Source organism: Aquarana catesbeiana, linkage group LG03, assembly GCF_042186555.1.
Source record: "Aquarana catesbeiana isolate 2022-GZ linkage group LG03, ASM4218655v1, whole genome shotgun sequence".
In the NCBI taxonomy this organism is placed as follows: Eukaryota; Metazoa; Chordata; class Amphibia; order Anura; family Ranidae; genus Aquarana; species Aquarana catesbeiana.
This window is the reverse complement of record NC_133326.1, coordinates 609,542,567-609,563,374: the sequence shown is the minus strand read 5'-3', so window position 1 is coordinate 609,563,374 and position 20,808 is coordinate 609,542,567. Positions and strand designations below refer to the sequence as shown.

Genomic DNA, 20,808 nt, shown 5'->3' with positions numbered 1-20,808 from the left:
AGTGTATATTAGGCAGCGTAAAGTCAGGGAGGGGGCACAGGGTACATGAAAACAAGCAAAATTATGCAATCTTCCAACTACAGTCAATAGGAAATAAACCTTGAAATCAGCACTGATAATCTGAATTCATCCGACTGTAGATAACTTCAATATAGCACACTTGTTCCTTGGATAAGCTACCAGTACTTCTTGCAAGGCCTGCTGACAATAGATTCCACTAAGCTTCCCAGGATGCACTTCTGCAGCAAAGTCTTCACCCCGGGTGCTTCAGTCCAGAAATATCTTCCTACATCTCTACATTAAGCCCTAATGGGTGAAATGTGAGCAGTTCCTAGGCCTTGTTGTTGGCTTCATGGAATAAAGTTGAGCAAATTGTGACATCATTGGTATGCTGCAGTTTGTTCCTTCAAAGCCTCTGCTTCAGAACCTACATAAGATAAGACACAGGGATGAAGGAGGGTTAGTCACTGACTCATGACTTAAATAACTAACTTGCCATAAACTTGTTTGAGGAGATTAAGGAAATGAAAAATCCAAACCCAACCACCCTGTGTTTACACTTCCCTTTTATGTCTATTCTAATGAACACCAATCTCGGCACAATGTCCTGACAGCTTGTTGAAACGGCACATTCTTTAGCATGCCCCTGTCCAATATAAAAATTACTGGGGTCTGGTGATTGGCTAACAGCCCCCAAGTGCTACATTTTGGAAGTAAGGGGGTACCTCTTACTCTACCATACCTGGTAGTGTTTGTATTTTTACTTAATGGAGGAGTGGATCAAGCACCTACTTTATTTCTGGTAGACAGAGACCATGTGATCTTTGCCTAGACTTTAAGGCTACTTTCACACTTAAAATTCCGGCTGTAAGTGGTAAAGCGCCGCTCGGTTCAGGGGCGCTTTTTACCGCTGTTAGGCATGCTTTTGTGCTGCTTTTCGGTAGCTAGGGGGGAGCTTTTAACCCCAGAGAAGGGGTTAAAAACGATGTGTTGCGGCGCTTCCGAATCGCTTTTCAGGCGCTTTGGAAGCGCTGCCTATTCATTTCAATGGGCAGGGCAATGTATACAGCGCTCCCAAACCACCTCAAAGATGCTGCTTGCAGGACTTTTCCTAATGTCTCGCAAGCGCATTGCCCCAGTGTGAAAAGATACACTGAAATGAATGGGAGGCGGTTTTCAGGCGCTATTTAAAGGCTATTTCTAGCGCTAAAATGCCTGAAAGCCACCTTAGTGTGAAAGGGGTCTAAGTCACTTGAAGAAGCAATTGAGCAGCATTTTATTTGTATTCAGATTAACAAAGAGGTTCAATAGTACAACAGTACTTACAACATTTGATAGTACTGATGTATTCTAATAAAAAAAAAAACACGCATCCCTTTTACTCAAATGATAAAAGTGAATATTATATCATCACAAAAAAGAAGTTTAAAAAAAAAACTTAATATTAAATCAGCATAAATCATAAAAATCAGTCTAATGTGAAAGTGAATGTCCAAATAATTGATCCATGCTCAAAACAGACAACTTCCATCTTACATTTATGTCTTTGAACCCATGGGAGATTTAACATCTCATATGAGTCCAGCTGACATCCTGGGAAACCTGTAACAGCCGAGCTGAGATATATAATATCTTTGATGGTTGGAGCTTTCTAGGAGCAAATTAGATCGCATTAATCTGAGATCCTACCCTTCTGGTAGGAGGTGTGTATATGTGGAGATGGCACCCTTCTAAGCACTAGTGTACACAGTGTAATCTGTTTTGAGCACGGATCAATTATTTGGACATTCACTTTCACATTGGACCAATTACTTTGGGGCTGAATTTATAAATTTTCTATGCTGGTTTAATATTAAGGGGTTTTTTCAACTTCTTTTTTGTGATGATATTATTTAAAGTATTCACTTTTATTATTGGAGTAGGAGGGATGCTTTTTTTGACATGAGTAGCAGCACCTTTTTAGGTTGGTTATAATTGGGATAAGTCCTGGGTATTTTATAGTTCGAATACCGATGTATCCTGTTGATTTTCAAGAGTTGGTCCACTTTTAATATTCATAAACAAGATTGTGGCACAGACAGCTGATTTTCATTTTTTCATTATTTGGACATTGCAGACTGACGTAAATAATAGAAAATGATTTTAATGAAAAGAACGACTGTGCTAAAATGGGACAGTTGGTAGCCCCAACAAGCACAGTGGCAGCATTGGCTCTGTATAGATAGAAAAGCTAGTACAAAGCATGCAGTGTGTCAGTGACTTGTCACAGGGAAAATGCCAAAGTTTGTGTCTGCTGTGAAGGGAAATTTTAATAAGTTGCACAATATACTGTACAGGATAATAACATTTCGGATTTTTCTTTACGTCACAGCTGCCTACTCTTTCTCTGGTTGTATTTTGTACTTCCTCATTCCACACTGTCTATCAAGCTATCAAATCCAAAATCTAAAGAGAATTCTGTTTAATAAAAAAATATAATTGCCTGAGAAATAGTAATTGGCCGTGGAAAGATGTAAAAATGTTACAATTTCTCCTGTAACTGCTGAAAATCTTCATTCTCCGATCATGCACCTAGACCCTTAGCATTGGTTGTGTGGTGTCTGGCAAAAGGTTCAGGAAGAGTCAACCACAGGAACACTCTGTCTGCTTTCTGCTTCCCAAAAACCTTGTGACCAGCCTTTGAAGGGTAAAGATTTCCAACGGGGGGAAAGGGAGGGAAGAATTGAAGTGAGGATTGAAGATTTGTAGTGTTTACAAGAGAAAAGGTTCCTCATCCATTAATTAAAGCCCAAATGAACTTTCAGTTTAAATCCGCTAAATATTGCATTCTATGGTGCATCAAAACAAAAGATGCACAAAGACTTAAATGGGGTATACATGGACTGAAAATTGTCCGGTTCAGCAGAAACTAGACAACTTTTGGTCCCTGTGTACCACTGACTGTACAACAAAAGCCGGTCTGATGACCACTTCTGTCAAATGATCATGCTAGAAAACCAGCATTTGACCAGCTCTTGCATCCAATGGCTACAACCCCACCCAGCCGTAAACACTTAGGCAGGACATTGATCAGGTAGGTTAGGTCACCTTCTCTGATTTTTCCCTTTGAGTTAAATGGAGCAAGTTTAATCTCTCAGTGCCCTCATCTGTTCCCCTCTGGGATTCTCTGCTTAGCTAAATGTTCCTGTCCATACACTCTTCGGCCAATTCCATTGCCTAGCTGAAGTGTTGCAAATTTACATCCAACTGTTCTTATAGGATCATAGACAACCTACCTCTTGCTACTCTGTACATAGCTGTAAATGTTTAGGTCATGAAAATCACATACTGTATACTTGGAACCTTTTCTAGCTCTTGGTAACTGATTTGTATAAGGCAGCATTTTTCAACCTTTTTACTCAAGAGGAACCAATACATGATTTTCAGGCCTTGTAGTACCCCCCTGCTAAAACCAATTAATTGAGGGTCAGTAGGAAAAATGCACCAAACATTGGTGGTGAACGCAAAGAATGCTCCCTATACAGTGGTTGTCAGAATGCTCTCCTTACAGACAGCTAAAAACATCATTGGTGTCATGCCACTGGCTCTGCCAAGTGGAGTTAGCTCTGGAACTATGCAGGCAACTTTAAATGAGAGGTCAATTAGCCACAGCTCAAGAAGCCCCTAGCAACGTCTGGAGGAAACCTATGGTTCCACAGAACCCTTGCTGAGAATGGCTGCTCTAAAAACCAGAAGACAGGGAGCTCTCCAGTCTTCTGGTAATTTTTATCAATGATCCCTCTTCTGCTAATAATGAATGCAGTAACAGAAAAAAAAGCTGTAATATTCATGTGATATGGCGCAAAATGTCTAAAAAAACAAATTGCTAAATCTACTGTATTAACTGAGTATGGCATTAAGATATGGCTTAAATTGTTTTTCAGATCATGGGACTATTCAAATTCGTGTCCTATGATCCGGGTTGCAAAACAGGATTGACTGATGACCGCACATGCACAATCGTTAGCAAGCTTAATGTTTGACAGATTGGATAAAAATGTGTTTAAAAATTAATAATTGTTTTGCTTGGCTACCTGGAGTTAGTACAGGGCTTAGGAAACAAATATTTACTTTTTTCCCCCTAAATTGAATGACACTGTCATAAAAACTAACTACAATTATAACCGTTTACCTTGTGTTTTATACTGTGTTAGTGGTGCTGATTGGCATCTCACTGATCTATAAACTTCACTTTCACTCTTATCTCTTGTTAAATAATAAACTCTGCATTCTTGTTTGTATAAAACAGATATTTTTTACTGCTTATAAATTTGTTTTTGAAAGTACAGCTGCATATTTATTTATTTCTAACTCAAGGACTTTGTAAAATGACTTTAAAGTAGAACTACGGCCTTGCACTAAAACATATCTGTATTGCGGCACTATGCAATGCATTACAGTCTGCCTGCAAGGTTCCACAAATAATACTCATTAGACCTGTTGGTAAAGTCCATCTAATGCATCTTCCTGTAATAGTGTGGCAACAATGCTGCACTGCTCCTGAATTGAGAGTAGAGTTGCCACTTATGTAGGCTGTGTCTGCTTGCACTACATAAGGATGAGAAGATGTTGCAGGTGTTGGGCATATATGGTGCATCATGTGGCCTGTTGATTTGTTGACAAGCCTTGTGTACCCTTGGAATGTCTCTGCTGAGAAGCAGGAGAATATTGGCATTTCTGTCAAGAGCTGGTATGCAGTCAGCTATGCCTCTCAAGTTAGAGTGATGAGAGGAGGCTGCAGGAGTAGGGATCTCCTCTGTGTTGGTTGGAATCTGGTTGCATTTAATGAGAGTGGAAAAAAGTATTTCTACACTGCCATCCAGGGGAGCTATTAGAGGACCAGTGGCTCCCCTGTCTGAAATTTCTGTAATGCCAGCATAGATGTGCAGATTATATGGTATTTTTAACAGGTCTAAAAGGCTTTGATCTTGCAAGAGACCTGTTGCTATTATCATCTAGGACAGTATACAGTCTTTTCAGGTTGAACCTTAAAGTATACATTAACTAAGCATATTTTGGCACGGAATTTGTCAGAAGTCCTTCTCCACAAACATCTTTACATGTACAGAATCTGGAGTTTGAGGCAATGTTTGGTTTGTGCTCCTCCTGCCATGCTTTGCCTCGGGAGGATTACCTGTGGACAGAGTGGGACTGTCTTGAAATTGTGACAGTGATGATCACATGCAAGCACTTCATCTTTCTATGCACTTAACAGTAGCCTTACAGTCTTTAATATGGTGTTCAGTAGAAGCACAGCATTTGAAGCAACCCCATATTTTTTTAAAAGCTCTTCACCTACTTTCAAGGGTTTATTTTTGAAGACAATACATTTCCTAAGCAGGTGTGGTTTGTTATGTATGGGAGAATTGGTGATTTGGGTGCTCAATTTTCTTGTCCTGATTAGCCTTTCAGGGACTGGAGTAAGTTCAAGTAGAATATCAGTCCTTTTCACAGACACCACTTGGACCTCTTTGGTCTCCATGTAAAATGTGTGAGCTTGGAGAAGGTGGACCAAGAGGATTGGACTCCCTAAAGAAGCATCTGCAAATCTCTTAACTACTTGCCGAACGCCCATATACGTCCTCACTTTGAGGATGGATATTGTTGTTATGGCAGCAGCTAGCTGCCATAACTCCGGCATCCCTGTGTTTGGCCGGCAGTCGGCTACAAGATAAAAGTGGTCTCGCCGCGAGACCACTTTTATCGGCGGCGGGAGAGGGGCCCCCCTCCCGGCGCGCCCTGGTGCCCCCCGCTGCTTACCGGAGCCACCGGCAGCAGCAGAGGCGATCGGGTATGTTCCCTAGCTGTGCATGGAGATGAGTGAGGGGAAGATGGGCCCCCACCTGTCTCCATGACACTGCAGGGCGGGAGCGACATCAAAACGTCACTTCCGCCCATAGCTCTTAAAGGGCCATTTTTTTATTTTAAATAATCTTTTTAAATGACAATTTTTTTTTTTTTATTCTATTGCAATTTAGTGTAAATATGAGATCTGAAGTCTTTTTGACCCCAGATCTCATATTTAAGAGGTCCTGTCATGCTTTTTTCTATTACAATTTTTTTTTAAAACCGTGTAAAAATAAAAAATAAAAGGTAAAATAAATAAGCAAAAACTATTTTTAAATGCGCCCTGCCCCGCCAAGCTCGCGTGCAGAAGCGAACGCATACGTGAGTAGCGCCTGCATATGAAACCGGTGTTCAAACCACACATGTGAGGTATCGCTGTGGCCAGTAGAGCGAGAGCAATAATTCTAGCCCTAGACCTCCTCTGTAACTCAAACATGCAACCTGTAGAATTTTTTAAATGTCGTCTATGGAGATTTTTAAGGGTAAACGTTTGTCGTCATTCCACGAGCGGGCGCAATTTTTAAGCGTGACATGTTGGGTATCAATTTACTTGGCATAACATAATCTTTCACAATATAAAAAAAAATTGGGCTAACTTTACTGTTGTCTTATTTTTTTTTAATTCAAAAAAGTATATTTTTTCCAAAAAAAAGTGCGCTTGTAACCAGTGCACAAATACGGTGTGACAAAGTATTGCAGTGACCGGCATTTTATTCTCTAGGGTGTTAGAAAAAAAATGTATAATGTTTGGGGGTTATAAGTAATTTTTTAGCAAAAAAACAGTTTTTAACTTGTGAACAACACATCTAAAAAAGAGGCCTGGTCCTTGAGTGGTTAATTAATTTTCAGAAGTAGGAAAAAAAACTTTATTTTCTTCCTTGTACCTTGATCCAAGTGTTGCCCATTTTTCCTGTATACCATAAGGTAACTTGGGGACTATTGGGTTGACCCCTCAAGCTGTATCTAGGTAACTGAGGCTGGGTAGGTAGGTATCAGCTTTGGCAAGTTGAAGCTACAAGAGAAGGTCACTGAGCTCTTGTAAGTTTAGATTGTCTCTGCTTGATATTTTTGGTAATTTTAGCAACCTTTTAAATAAAGCATTCTCAATGGCTTCTGGGCTGCTGAAGCCACGCTCAAGTCTGTCCCAAACAGTGTTAAGAGCTGCGGCAGGGTTGTCAATGTGAACAGCTTTGAGCCTTTTGATTTCAGTAGATTGAGAATCTAGCCACTGGATAAGCAGATCTAGTGCTTCTGTAGTTCTGACAGCCCCCTCGCATGGAGAGGAGATCCTCCTCCCACCCCTCTCCTGTTTCTGCCCTGCCCACACTCCAATCCCTAGCAGTGCTGTTCCTCACCAAAGAGTATGTGTAGGCAGGAAGTTTGAAGCCCAACAGCTGGATGATCAAAGCCGTCAAACCATGCTTGAGCCCTCGTGGGTGAGTGAGCTCCCCCTTACATCAGGGTTCCCCTTTACAGTCCACAGCATTCCCCCTTACATCAGAGCCCCCCCCCCCCCAAAATCAGGGTTCCCTGAGCTCCCCTTACACCAGAGTTTCCCTTTACATTCCAGAGTCCACAGAGCTCCCCCTTTCCACAGACTTGGATGTAAGGGGAGCTCAGCAGACTCCAATGTAGGGGGGCTCTACGGACACTGATGCTACAAAAGACTGTCAGAGACTGCGGACCTACCAGATGAAATGACCTGTGGTGTGTTTGGAGCATGGCGAATTGCTGTAGAATACAGAGACCTGGAGGATATTACTGAAGATTGCTAGAGATCACTACTAATGTAACCCCTTTTAAAATCAGTGCTTTCACTGCTGGCTGCTGAGGTTAAGAGACACACAGCAATTGCCAAGGGACCACAGGCTGAGCACCAGAGGTGTGGATCCAGCACTCCTAGCTTTGTGCTAACAGGTCAAAAAGACTGATTTCAGCAAACATGGCCTTTTAACATAACACAGGGAGTGATGGCTCTGTACAAGCATGTTAATTTGCTCTGAAAGGAGACTTGTGGGTGAGAGGTCATTAGTACAATAGGAACTACACCTAGGCAGCGCTGCACAGCAGACACGCAGATATGTCCTGTCATTAATTCACGCTTGTTCGTTATGTGCCAATCTTATGAAATGCAATCTGTTACATGTCTATACAATTGTTAATGTTTTTATTCTTTGCTATCATCTACAGAGGATTGTTAGCAAAAAATTACACAGAGACCACATATCTGGATGATGGGACTCGAGTGACAACCAGCCCAGAGAATCAGGTACACAGGAAATTTTATGTTCTGTTTTTTGGACTCAGTGACTGTTCTATAATGAAAACTAGTGGTTTGTTTATAAATGATTGACCTTCTTGAGGATATACTATACTATACTATACATCCAATACCCAGTGTCGTTTAAGTGATCTCTCTACATATCCTACAGCTCACAGCCACTGTCAGCCTTTACGCTACCTTTTATAATAGCAAAAATGATTCCATTGTTCCAGCATACAAACACCTACATTTGTGTAGGTGAATGGATCTTTGTACAGTTGCTCTTACAAAACTGGAAATGTACAACAATTTGATTTTTTGGAATTGTAGAAAGCTGAAGTATTAGTGGAACAGTTGCCCATGGCAGATTCCTTACTTGATTTGAAGATAAAATACCAGTTGGTTACTCGGGTATACAGAAATAGATTCTGCAAACCAGGCTCCTCCGATTACTAAAGTATCACTTTTGTATAGACTAAAATTTTAAAGCTGGGGCTGGGTAAATGTGTAGGAAAACCCAATGGTTTGGTAACCTGTGCATAATGGCTCTGTAGTGTGCCCTCCTCATGCAATGCCTGTGCTCCTCCTTGTTATTCTGTCTCCACTTTTGTTGTTCCCCTGGGTCTGGCTTCCTCTAGGTCTGCCATATTCCGTTGGGCAGTCACTGATGATGTACACTTAGCTAAATTTTTTGCATTCTACAGACTACTCTGCACATGTGTTACAGGCAGTGTATAAAAAGTAAAATGTTGCTAGATGCCAGACGATTATGTTTTTTGTCAGAATAGAAACTGTATTTCTCATCTGCCAGAAAACTGTACATCCTGACATTTTTTTTACTTTTGGGACTTTAGTTTAAGTTATGTATATTGCACACAAAGTGTATTATTGGATTGTAATTTGTGTGGCCAAACTTAAATACAGCGTTCAAAGTAGGCACTGTATAGTGCCTGAACATCTCTGTGCTTCCCTACTACCCAAACCAAAGCTAAAAAAAACCTTCCTTTTAGAGAGTCACAATATGCACAGGGCTTTATAAGCTCTGATATACATATGTGTTCCACTTTTATTAGGTACACCTTGCTAGTACTGGGTTGGACCCACTTTTAGATTCAGAACTGCCTTAGTACCTTGTGGAATAGATTCAACATGGTGTCGGAAACATTCCTCAGAGATTTTGGTCCATATTGACATGACAGCATCACGCAGTTGCTGCAGATTTGTCGGCTGCATATCCATGATACAAATATCTCGTTCCACCACATCCCAAAGGTGCTCTATTGGATTGAGATCTGCTGACTGTGGAGACCTTTAGAGTACAGTGACCTCACTGTCATATTCAAGAAACCAGATTGAGATGATTTGAGCTTTGTGCATTATCCTTCTGGAAGTAGCCATCAGAAGATGGGTACATTGTAGTCATAAAGGGATGGACATGGTCAGCAACAATACTCAGGTAGGCCGTGGCATTTAAATGATGCTCAATTGGTACTAAGGGGCCTAAAGTGTGCCAAGAAAATATCCCCCACACCATTACACCACCACCAGCCTGAACTGTTAATACAAGGCAGGATGGATCCATGTTTTCATGTTTACGCTAAATTCTGACCCTACCATCTGAATGTCACAGCTGAAATTGAGACTCTTCAGACCAGGCAATGTTTTTACAATCTTCTATTGTGCAATTTGGTGAGCCTGTGCAAATTTTTTCTCAGTTGCTTATTCTTAGCTGACAGGAGTGGAACCTGGTGGGGTCTTCTGCTTCTGTGCCCCTTCATATATCCCATAAAGTCCCGCAAATGTGTAGAACTCAACAAAAAACATGTCCCTCAACAAAACACAAACAATACAATATATCCTTTTACCACTAGAGTACTGATACAAAAACAACAGTGAACTTCCACACCCTGTCCCTGCTGATTTAATGGTCAACAACATGGTAAACATTTGGCAATATTTAAAAAGGATGACAATCCTTAAAACCCCGTACATACTGACCAAATATCGGCTGAATTCAGCCGTTACAGTAGAAACGGGCCGATTTTCAGCCCATGTGTACAGCTGCTTTCCAACAGAAGCTGATCTCACAATTGGCTCCTGTCGAACGAGCATGCTGGAAAACCAGCAGCTGATCAGCATCAGATCAGTGCTTGCAGCCAATGGCTTTGAGCGTTGACTGGTGTGTTCTTGTGGGAAGCCTGCTGGATTGAATGAAAAAATGGAAACTTAACGTATGTACCAGGCTTTAATTCCACCTATGCTCAGTTGTCTATTATTCCTAAAACACTGTCACCTGAGACACAAATCCAGAATGTATGAAATACGACCTGTAGCATCAAGTTAAGAGTTTACACAAAATTAGTGATATAGGAGCACAACCTGGTGTTTCTAGCAATTTTTTTTTCAACATTTTTGTAAATTTACCTGGGCATTCTCTGTTAGTATACAATTTTTTTCTCTGGAATAGTAGCAACTTTTGGGTAATGAGATTTTGTGTGGTAAACAGTAATCGAGTTATGGATGTATATATCTGAGAAGTGAAGAGTTCATCCACCAACCCCAGAATACATATTTTGGGATCCAGGGCTAGGTTTGCATGAAACATAGCGGTTTATTTACTAAAAACAAATAGCCTGTCATTTGTTGCTGCACTCTGCAAGTGCAGTTGCTCCAGAGCTTAGTAAATGAGGTAAAGTTCACTTTACAGAGAATACCCAATCACATGCAAGGTAAATTAAAAAAACTGAATTTTTGCTTGAAAATGATTGGATGATGTAACTCAGCAGAGCTCTCCCTAATTTACTAAGCTCTGGACCAAATGGAATTGCAAAAGTGCAGTCTATTTGCCTTTAGTAAATCAACTCCATTGTGTTAGTTGTATTAGGAAAATCATTCCAAAATCAGAATAATTTAGGACAACCTCATAGTATATTTATAGGGATGCCTGCATTTCTCACATTGTGTACATAGAGGACTATCCCTTTGTCCCCACCGGTGTAATCTCTAAGGAGAATAAGAAGTCCTATGTAAGATAAACGATGAGTAAGCTTCTGAGCAAGAGAAACTGACACCACAGGGATTGCCCCTAAAGCCTTAGGACCAGGCTGCATCTGTAAACAGCCCCACATCTGTATCTCAGCCTTTCCTGCATGGCAAGGAATCACTCTGCACATTTTGAAGTAAAAGCATTTTGTGGACATTGAAAATAAGACCTACACAGACCCATATACTAATTTTGGATTGCTGCTGCAGAACGTGCCGTAATTGCACATATTGGTAGAATGTCTGTTTTGGTGTCACATATGCCTTGAAAGGTTTTCGAAATTCTGTTTTGACAAACATGGGATAAACCATGTTTAAATATTGTGATTCCCGCACTGTGATATATGTGCAAATTCAGTGAATAACCTAAATGGACTGCTACTGGAAATATACGGTGTTTATTCCTGTAAAGTATGTTATATTTGTGCCCAGCACTGTCTAAATATATCTTTCATATTAATATAAAAAATAGTTACTGAGACAAAACGGTACAAAGAGCAGCAATTGGCTACTACACATCAGAAGTTTCCAAGAAGCAGAAAGTAGGAACCAGTGACCAAAGATGACATTTGGAAATTTCTGGACTTAATACTTCAGGGAGTGGTGGGTAAACCACTCCCTGAAATTACTTGCCACTCCATTCTTTGGCATGGTCATGTCAGTACAGATTTTCCCTGATCATGAAATATTTACACTTTGAAAACAAAGAAGAATTTGATGAAACTACTCATCCTGCACCAAAGCTAAAGAAATTTGGGAAGTATTCTAAATGATTCTAAAGAATTTCCAATGGAGCTATGTGCCAGAAAGAGATATCAGCATAGATGAAAGTCGAACGGCCTACAAGGGAAGGCTCAGCTGGGTACAATACATTGCATCGAAGAGAGCATGATTTGGCGTAAAATCCTATATGCTATGCGAATCGTCAACTACATTTGAAATTCAGTCCTATACACTGGAAAAGGAACAGAATTTAATCCAAAATACAGCAATTATGGAATTGCAACATCTTCCGTTCTTTCACTCATTGAGCCATTGCTAAATCAGGGCTATTGCGTAACAACCGACAACTTTTATACCTCTCCTGTACTTTCTGAGTTTCGTCTGCAAAACAAAACAGATGCCTATGGAACCGTTAGGGCTAACCGGTGCGACATGCCGCTAATGTTTGGCAATAAGAAGCTGAAGACTGGAGAAATGGTTGCCTGGCAGGCAAAATGATTGCACTGCGATGGCATGACAATTAAGATGTGTGCCTAATCAGTACAGTTCATAATACTTACACTGTTATGGTAAGCACGAAAGGTGGGAAAGAAATCATGAAGCCACAAGTAGTGATAGACTACAATAACACCATGGGAGGTGTCAAGCAAGCAATGACATTCTATCCAGCAATGAGGAAACAGCAAAAGAAGTACTAAAAGATCTTCAGGCATCTTCTTGAGCAATGCTTGTGGAATGCCTACATTCTGCTCAAAAAAATGAGTGACAAGCCTGTTATTTATTCTGACTTCATTTGGAAAGTTGCCGAACCTATCTTTGCCAACCACCAAACAACATCAATGTCTGTGAAGAGAGCTGGACTTTGTGCTGTTGGTGTTGTCAACCCAGAATGCCTGACTGGTCATCACTTCATGGACTACATCCCACCAACCAAGAAAAAGTCAGCACCTACAAGGATGTGCGTGGTTTGTTGCTTGACGCAAGATGACAGTGGAAAGAAAATCAGAAAGGAAATCAGGTTCCATTGTCCTGATTGTGACGTCGGACTTTGTGCAGTCCCATGTTTCAACATTTTTCATACCCGGGATGTTTACTAAACCAATATGCAGTGACTAGTAAAATTGCACCCTTGTTTGAACAAATGTCAGTGTTTTTGGTTTGATTACATTATTGAATAAAATGCATTATATTATTATTTTATTATATTATAATTTATGATTTCGTGTTTCAAACTTTATCATACCCGGGATGTCTACTAGACTCTTGGACAGATTTAAGTGAGTTATTCATAAGAATTACAGGCCTACAATATAAAACAACAAATTTCGATGCAAAACAATGTACCGCTTTGACATTTAAAAATACTGACATAATCAGACCGCCAGGGAGGTTAACTACTGTTCATAGTTTTTGCATCCCACATATTTATCACATTATGGGTTTTTAAAGGCCTTAAATGTCTTACTAAATCTCTTGATCTCTTGCAGGATCACTGCTGCTACCAGGGATTTATAAAGCAGGATGCCAATTCTCGGGCCACTATCTGTACATGTGATGGACTTCGGTAAGATGTTAGGAAACACAAAGATAATTCTGTCCGGCTTTAATTAGCTTCCATGCTCTGTGCCTCTTAGAATTATAGATAATTATCTTTATTATAGAGCAATCATTAGCGTCTTAAGTTTGTTTTCTGTTCTTAAATTTTTTGTTTGGATACAACTGACCGCTGCACATTATAGCGCTATGATTAGTTCCACTTTATTAATGTATTGCACAATAAGTCCAAGAAAAGCGAAAACCAATAACCAATTCATTTTAAAGAAGCACTGACCTCAAGTATGTCAGGTGTAAAGGATTACAAATGATGAAATAGATCAATAATGTTGCTGTGTACTTTATGAGCAAACTCAAGTCATCTACCTACTTCCTTTTCTCTTACTGCCTGTGTGGGCTGACAATGTCATACTCCCCTCCCCCCCCCATAATGTCACACAAATCTATACCTAGAACCTGTACATAATGGGTAATGCCCTTGTACTTTTCTCCTCTCTTCTTTGTCAGCCACCATCAAATTAGGAAGAGGGAGTTTTGAATACTGATTGAATAAGTGGGAAAAAGAATTTAGGAGAAACCCTTGAACAGGCAGATTGGAAAACAAATTGGACAGCTACCTTGAAATGCTCTCTTAATATACTGATCCAAGAAAATGCATAATAACTTGCTTTCTTGCTGGTATATGACACCAGATTGTATAACCAAGTTTGTTTCTAGCATTTTCCTGACCCGTTTCCAAGGTTGTAGAGAGCAAGATGCCTCTCTATACATTTGTGAGCACTGTGCCAAGGCCACTCGCTTCTGAATACGTGTCTACACAACATGCTCAGAACTGTCGTAAACATTACTCTTGCTTGTAATCCCTGAGAATCCCTTATTACACAGGCCAATCCAGATCTCCCTAAATGTGTGTGGAGGTTGATGGAGTTTGCATTCTTGGCAGCTAGGCAAACACTGGCTTAAGAATGGAAACCATCCACTATTAAGTTTGCAGAAGTGAAACACAGAACGATGGGCATTATGGTATGTGATTATATAGCACACACGCGCACACTTCCTCAAGATCTCAACTTTATGACTGGAGTACAATATCCATGTGAACCTCGATCATTCCCTCCTTTCTCTGTAGCTGCACTGTACAGCTTATATTTAGTTGAATGCCCAGCCAGACTCCACGGATTTCTCCTGTCGATTTCCCCCTCATTATCAGGAACTCCCACCTTTTTATATATCCTTCTTTCTTCACCCTTCTTTCTCATCTATTCTCTTTCTTTTTTCCTCTCTCCACTGGTATACTGTGCAGTTCTGAGGCATAGTCCAATTAAAAAAATTCCCCTTCTAAATAATACACATTGATCCATCGAAGAAGAATCCCCTATGGGTGTATGTTATCCGTTTTAGACTACCCCAATAAACTTGAATAGCCATCCTAAGCTGTAATGACCTCTGGTTTATATTTTGTTTATTTTCCATGCTTTGTACATTTTTAATTTCTTTCCATTTGACAAGTGCACTTGTTTGCCTAAGATCTATGCTTTCTTCCATTGTTTAATAATTTATAAACCCAATAAAACTTTTGTGAAATAGCTGTGGACATTTAAGTAGTGTATATTCGTAACTAGCAGAAAATGACTGTTATCACTGATTTCTGTAGTTGCAGGTTCTGTGCAATACATTCACCCTGGAAGCAATGAAGTCTTTGTATGAGGCAGCTCAGCTCCCCTGCTCCCACTTCCTGCAGTGACCAAGTAGAGTTCCACCCTTCTAATCTTTAATCTAAACACAAAGCGTATTCCTTGGGAGGGGGGAGCAGGGTAAGCTTCGCTGCAAAGAGAATGACTTGAATGACTTCTGTGCTGCTGTGTACTTAGTGGATGAATTGCTACAGAGGCAGCAAATGTCTGTTTTAGTGCTCATTTACTGCTGGCTAGGAACATGTAAATACTTGAGTATCCAAAGCCTAACCAAGGGGAGAAAGACAAAAGAAGGGGAGCAAACAGGTAGAAGCATATGGACAAGAATACCTTTAAAAATGATAAAATGAGATTTCTTTTACTATCATTTCAGTGGTGCCATTCATACTCGTAATCGCCGATTTGTAATTGAACCTCTCAATCAGACAGACGATGGAGGACATGTTATATATGAAGAAAAAGAGACCCCCAAAACCTGTGGCGTAACCAATACAACTTGGACAGAGGGACGGGTTTTTAAATCTTCCCGATCGGGTAGCAATGCTGAGGTGTGGCATCCTATCATCCTGTAAAATCGAATATGTTGTAGTAAAGATAGCATAAGCATGCAAAATGATTAAATACCGTCCCATACACCTACTATGAGAAGTCATAGCTTACAGAGGAACGCAGAAGGTTTGAGTGAAATTGAGAATTTTTTCTTTGCTGAAATTTTTGCATAAATATGTACAATTTGACCATTTTGGCAAAATGTATTGGGGTCATTTGGGTTGGGGAAATTAAGGTGGTTTAACAGGTACACTGGGCATTAAATGGCTCCTAAAGGTGAGGGGAGGTTCTTGCAACTATCCTGGACATGCTCTTATGCCAAACGGCTCCCTGTTGGCTGGGAAGAGCACATTAGATATCGAGGATCACGAAACATAACCTTTAATCACTTCCGGACCGGCTCACGCAGATATACGTCGGCATTTTGAAGAGGGATATCGTTGTTATAGCAGCACCTAGCTACCATAACCCCGGTATCCTCTTCGTCAGTGAGCGGTCCGGTTTTAGATAAAAGTGGTCTCTGCAGCGGATTCACTGCAAGATCACTTTTATTGGCGGCGGGAGAGGGCCCGCTCTCTGGTGCCCTCCGCCTTACCGGAGCCGTCAGTAGCGGCGGAGGCGATCGGGTCCTCTCCCTGGCTTAGTATAGATACCATTGCAAGGGTGGAAGCGACGTCAAAATGTCACTTCCACCCATAGCTCTTAAAGCAACATTTTTTATTTATTTATTTATTTTAATGACATTTAATTTTAGTGTAAATATGAGATCTGAGGTCTTTTTAAACCCAAATCTCATAGATAAGAGGTCCTGTCATGCTTTTTTTCCATTACAAGGGATGTTTACATTCCTTGTAATAGGAATAAAACTGACACTTTTTTTTTTTTTTAAAGAACAGTGTAAAAATAAAAGGTAAAATAAATAAGAAAAAAAACGTAAAAACTTTAAATGCGCCCCGTCCCGCCAAGCTCGCGTGCAGAAGCGAACGCATATGTGAGCAGCACCCGCATATGAAAACGGTGTTCAAACCACACATGTGAGGTATTGCCGCGATCGGTGGGGTGAGAGCAATAATTCTAGCCCTAGACTTCCTCTGTAACATGCAACCTGTAGAATTTTTTAAACGTTGTGACTTTTAAGGGTAAAAGTTTGTCACCATTCCACGAGCAGGTGCAATTTTGAAGTGTGACATGTTGGGCATCAATTTAGCAGGCGAAACATTATCTTGCACAATATAAAAAAAATTGGGCTAACTTTACTGTTGTCTTATTTTTTTTAATTCAAAAAAGTGTGTTTTTAAAAAAAAAAGTGCACTTGTAAGACCGCTGCGCAAATACGGTGTAACAGAACTTATTGCAACGACCGCCATTTTATTCTCTAGGGTGTTAAAAAAAAAAATATATATATATATTGTATTTTTTGGGGGTTCTAAGTAATTTTCTAGCAAAAAAAAATGTTTTTAACTTGTAAACACCAAATCTCAGAAAGAGGCCCTGTCCTTAAGTGGTTAATAGAAATGGGTAAAAAAGTGATTTATTTTTTAAACTTTTATTCTAATATTGTTTTTTTTTTGGACACTGACTTTTTTTAGGAAAAAGGTTGCTTTCTAGGTGCACATCAAGTACATCTAAATAGTAAAATTGTTTAGAAAGGAAGCCATGTGACTTACACCTGACACAAAGTAAGGTTTCTGTTTACCAACAAAGCCATTCGATCACGATGATCTGACTAGCAGGATCATGATCACACACCATGTTTTTTAATTTTTTTTTGTCAAATTTTGTCTAAACCAGGGGTGTCCAACTTGTGGCTCACAGGCCGCATGTGGCCCAACACAAAATTGCAAGCTTACTTAAAAAATGTTTGTTTTTGTTTTTCTATAATTTTTGTAAAAATGTGTTTACACTTAGCGAACACATGTGGCCAAAGAAAATTTTGACCGTATCCCTTTACTGGAATTTTATACGTTTTTATCTTCCCAAAGAAAAATATCCCACTCTACAGAATCACTCCTTATTCATGTCATCAGTTTTTAGCAGCACCTATATTTTTGAGCAACTATTTCCAAGAATAAAGCACACAAAATTAAAACCAAAATATTTGATAAGCACCTTGAGAATTGCTGCTCCATCCATCCAACCAGATATTGATGTGTTAATCAAAAACCGTGTCAAATATCACACTAGTTTTGTCGCCCTTTTTTTACTTTTTATAATAAAACATATTACATTACATAGTACATTATCTATATCTGTGATCGTTCGCTTGTGATCTGTCCCGACTTTTTCTGCTCATCATCTATCCTTATTAAGCCTAGGACACACGATCAGAATATCGTCCACAAAATACCGCTTTTGAAGCGATCGTACTTTAACCTGATTGTTAGTACACAGATTTCATCTGAAAATTTTCGACAAACACGAAAAATTTTCTCATATGATACCAGATCGTACGAGTTTTATTTAATCAGTACAGTTTTTGTCCGAAAATACAATACAAATACATTACATCACTTCCAAATTTTTATTCTGTCGTACGAGAATTATTGTACTAGTAACCTATTCATTTTTGATATGGAGACTAGCATGCAAAAAAAAACAAAAAAACATTGTGTGTACTAGCAGTGGCGTAACTAAAACCTTCAGGGCCCCAATGCAAAAAATCATGAAGGGCCCCCCCGACCATCATGAAAAGCATCAAACGCTGCCACTGTGCCCATCAAACGCCACTGTGCCACTTAAATGCTGCCAGTGTGCCATCAAACGCAGCCACTGTGCCATCAATTGCAGCCACTATGCCCATCAAACGCTGCCAGTGTGCCCATCAAACGCTGCCAGTGTGCCCATCAAACGCTGCCAGTGTGCCCATCAAACGCTGCCAGTGTGCCCATTAGATGCTACCCGTGTGCCCATCAAACGCTGCCACTGTGCCCATTAAATGCTGCCAGTGTTCCATCAAACGCTGCCACTGTGCCCATCAAACGCTGCCACTGTGCCCATCAAATGCTGCCCGTGTGCCCATCAAATGCTGCCAGTGTGCCCTTGAATGCCCCCAGTGTGACCCCCGACCGCTCATCGGCACTTACCCTGTCTTGGTGGGGCAGCGGGTGACTGCGACGAGTGGGGTCCTCCATGCGTCTCCTGCTGTCCACATCTCCTGTCCTCTCCTCCTGATAGGCGTCCAATAGCGGCGCCTGTCGTTTCAGCCAATCAGGTGACGGGTAACAGACCCGAGCACCTGATTGGTGGAGAGGCAGTTTAGTGTTAGAAAAGCGAATAGAGTGGCCTGTGAAGGTCACCGCTTTTGATGCCTATTAGAGCCTATGGCTCTAATCCGGTGCTTCAAAAACACCCCCCGCCGCTGTAATTCAGGTTCCCTGTGCCCATAAAGGGGCTGGGCGCATGAATAGGGGGTGGCAGCGGCGGCCATAGATAGATTCATGCAATGCATGAATCTATCTATTGGTGCTAGAGGGGTGGCTGGAGAGAGAGGGCGGCGCCCATGCGCCCTTAATGCATGGACCACCACTGCATCTAAACACACACATACACATAGATAAACACACACATAATATACACACACATATACTGTATATACACAAACACATATACATATATAAGAACACACATAGAAGAACACACATAGAAGAACACACACATACAGAAAGCCTTTTAAAAAACGGCAGTGCTTTACCTCACCTCTTCCTGCCGGTGCTGCACTGTAGGGGGAGACAAAGAGCACAGCACACACTGCTTTCACTTTAGAACAGTGTGACAAGCTCCCTGCACAGTGCTGATTACAGGCTGATCGATCGATCTCAGCCACTCCTCCTACCAAGATAAACAGGGGGGCCCTCAAGGGCCCCCTGCAGCATGGGGCCCAGTCGCCATGGCGACCTCAGCGACCCCTATACTTCCGCCACTGTGTACTAGGGTTATTGTATTTTATGTGTGGCCCAAGACATTTCCTCTTCTTCCAATGTGGCCCAGGAAGATAAGATAATATAATTTACTGTCATTGTATACATACAACAAAATCAGGATACTCTTTACAACAGCAATAAAACACTTCTCAATACAACACATACCTACTCCTAGCACATGCCCACGTATCTGTTTAAATATAACAAAATATAAAATGTTATTTTAAAAAATTCCAGGTCAAAAGGTTGGACAGCCCTGGTCTAAACCATTCAAACCTTGAGGCCAAATGTGAGCTGCTCACAAAGTTGTATAAATGTTCGCTTACATTACATTGTGCTATCCTTATATTTCCTTTCATTCTCTGCAGAAGCAAAAATTCATGAATTCTCAAAAGTATGTCCAGCTTTACCTTGTGGCAGATAAAGCACTGGTAAGTATAATGTGCTCCTGCATATGATGGAGTGTAATACAAGGTCATCTACTGTAGGTGTCATTTTCTGCAGAACTTCTAAAGCCGTGTACACATGAGTGGAATGTCCGACAGAAAAAGTCAGACGGAAGCTTTTCATCGTCTATTCCGATCGTGTGTATGCCTCATCTGACTTTTTTTTTGGAAAATTTTGACGGACCTAGAAATAGAATATGTTCTAAATATTTCCTACGGAACCAATTCCTATCGGGAAAACCGCTCGTCTGTATGCTGTTCCGACGGACCACAAACTACGCATGCTCTGAAGCAAGTACGAGACGGAAGCTATTGGCTACTGGCTACTGAACTTCCTTTTTCTAGTCCCGTCATACGTGCTGTATGTCACCGCGTTCTGGACGGTCGGACTTTGGTGTGACCTTGTGTAGGCAAAACCGCTTAAGCAGAATTCCTTCGGAGTTCCGTCAGAGAAGCATTCGGAGTTTATTCCGATGGCAAAACCGGTCGTGTGTACAGGGCATTAGAGCTTTGAATCATTTGCATGCATAACACTTATAGGTGAATCTATGAAAACACTTATGCCGCATACACACGATCGGAAATTCCGCCAGCAAATGTGAGCTCTTGGTCGGAAATTCCAACCGTGTGTATGCTCCATTAGACTTTTGCTGGCCGAATTTCCACCAGCAAAAAAATTGAGAGCAGGTTCTCTATTTTTCCGAAGGAAAAAGTTCCTATCGGAAATTCCG

General features: G+C 40.7%; 1 protein-coding gene across 2 annotated transcripts in view; it reads left to right on the top strand.

Annotated features, from left to right (window-relative positions):
- Positions 1–20,808, top strand: part of LOC141133094 (zinc metalloproteinase-disintegrin-like VLAIP-B) — a 108,569-nt gene that overhangs the window by 29,645 nt on the left and 58,116 nt on the right. For both annotated transcript variants that reach the window (XM_073622225.1, XM_073622224.1), the window contains exons 4-7: positions 8,077–8,155; positions 13,402–13,478; positions 15,536–15,710; positions 20,000–20,062. In XM_073622225.1, coding sequence (XP_073478326.1) covers positions 8,077–8,155; positions 13,402–13,478; positions 15,536–15,710; positions 20,000–20,062 — 394 coding nt within the window. The remainder of the gene's footprint in view (positions 1–8,076; positions 8,156–13,401; positions 13,479–15,535; positions 15,711–19,999; positions 20,063–20,808) is intronic.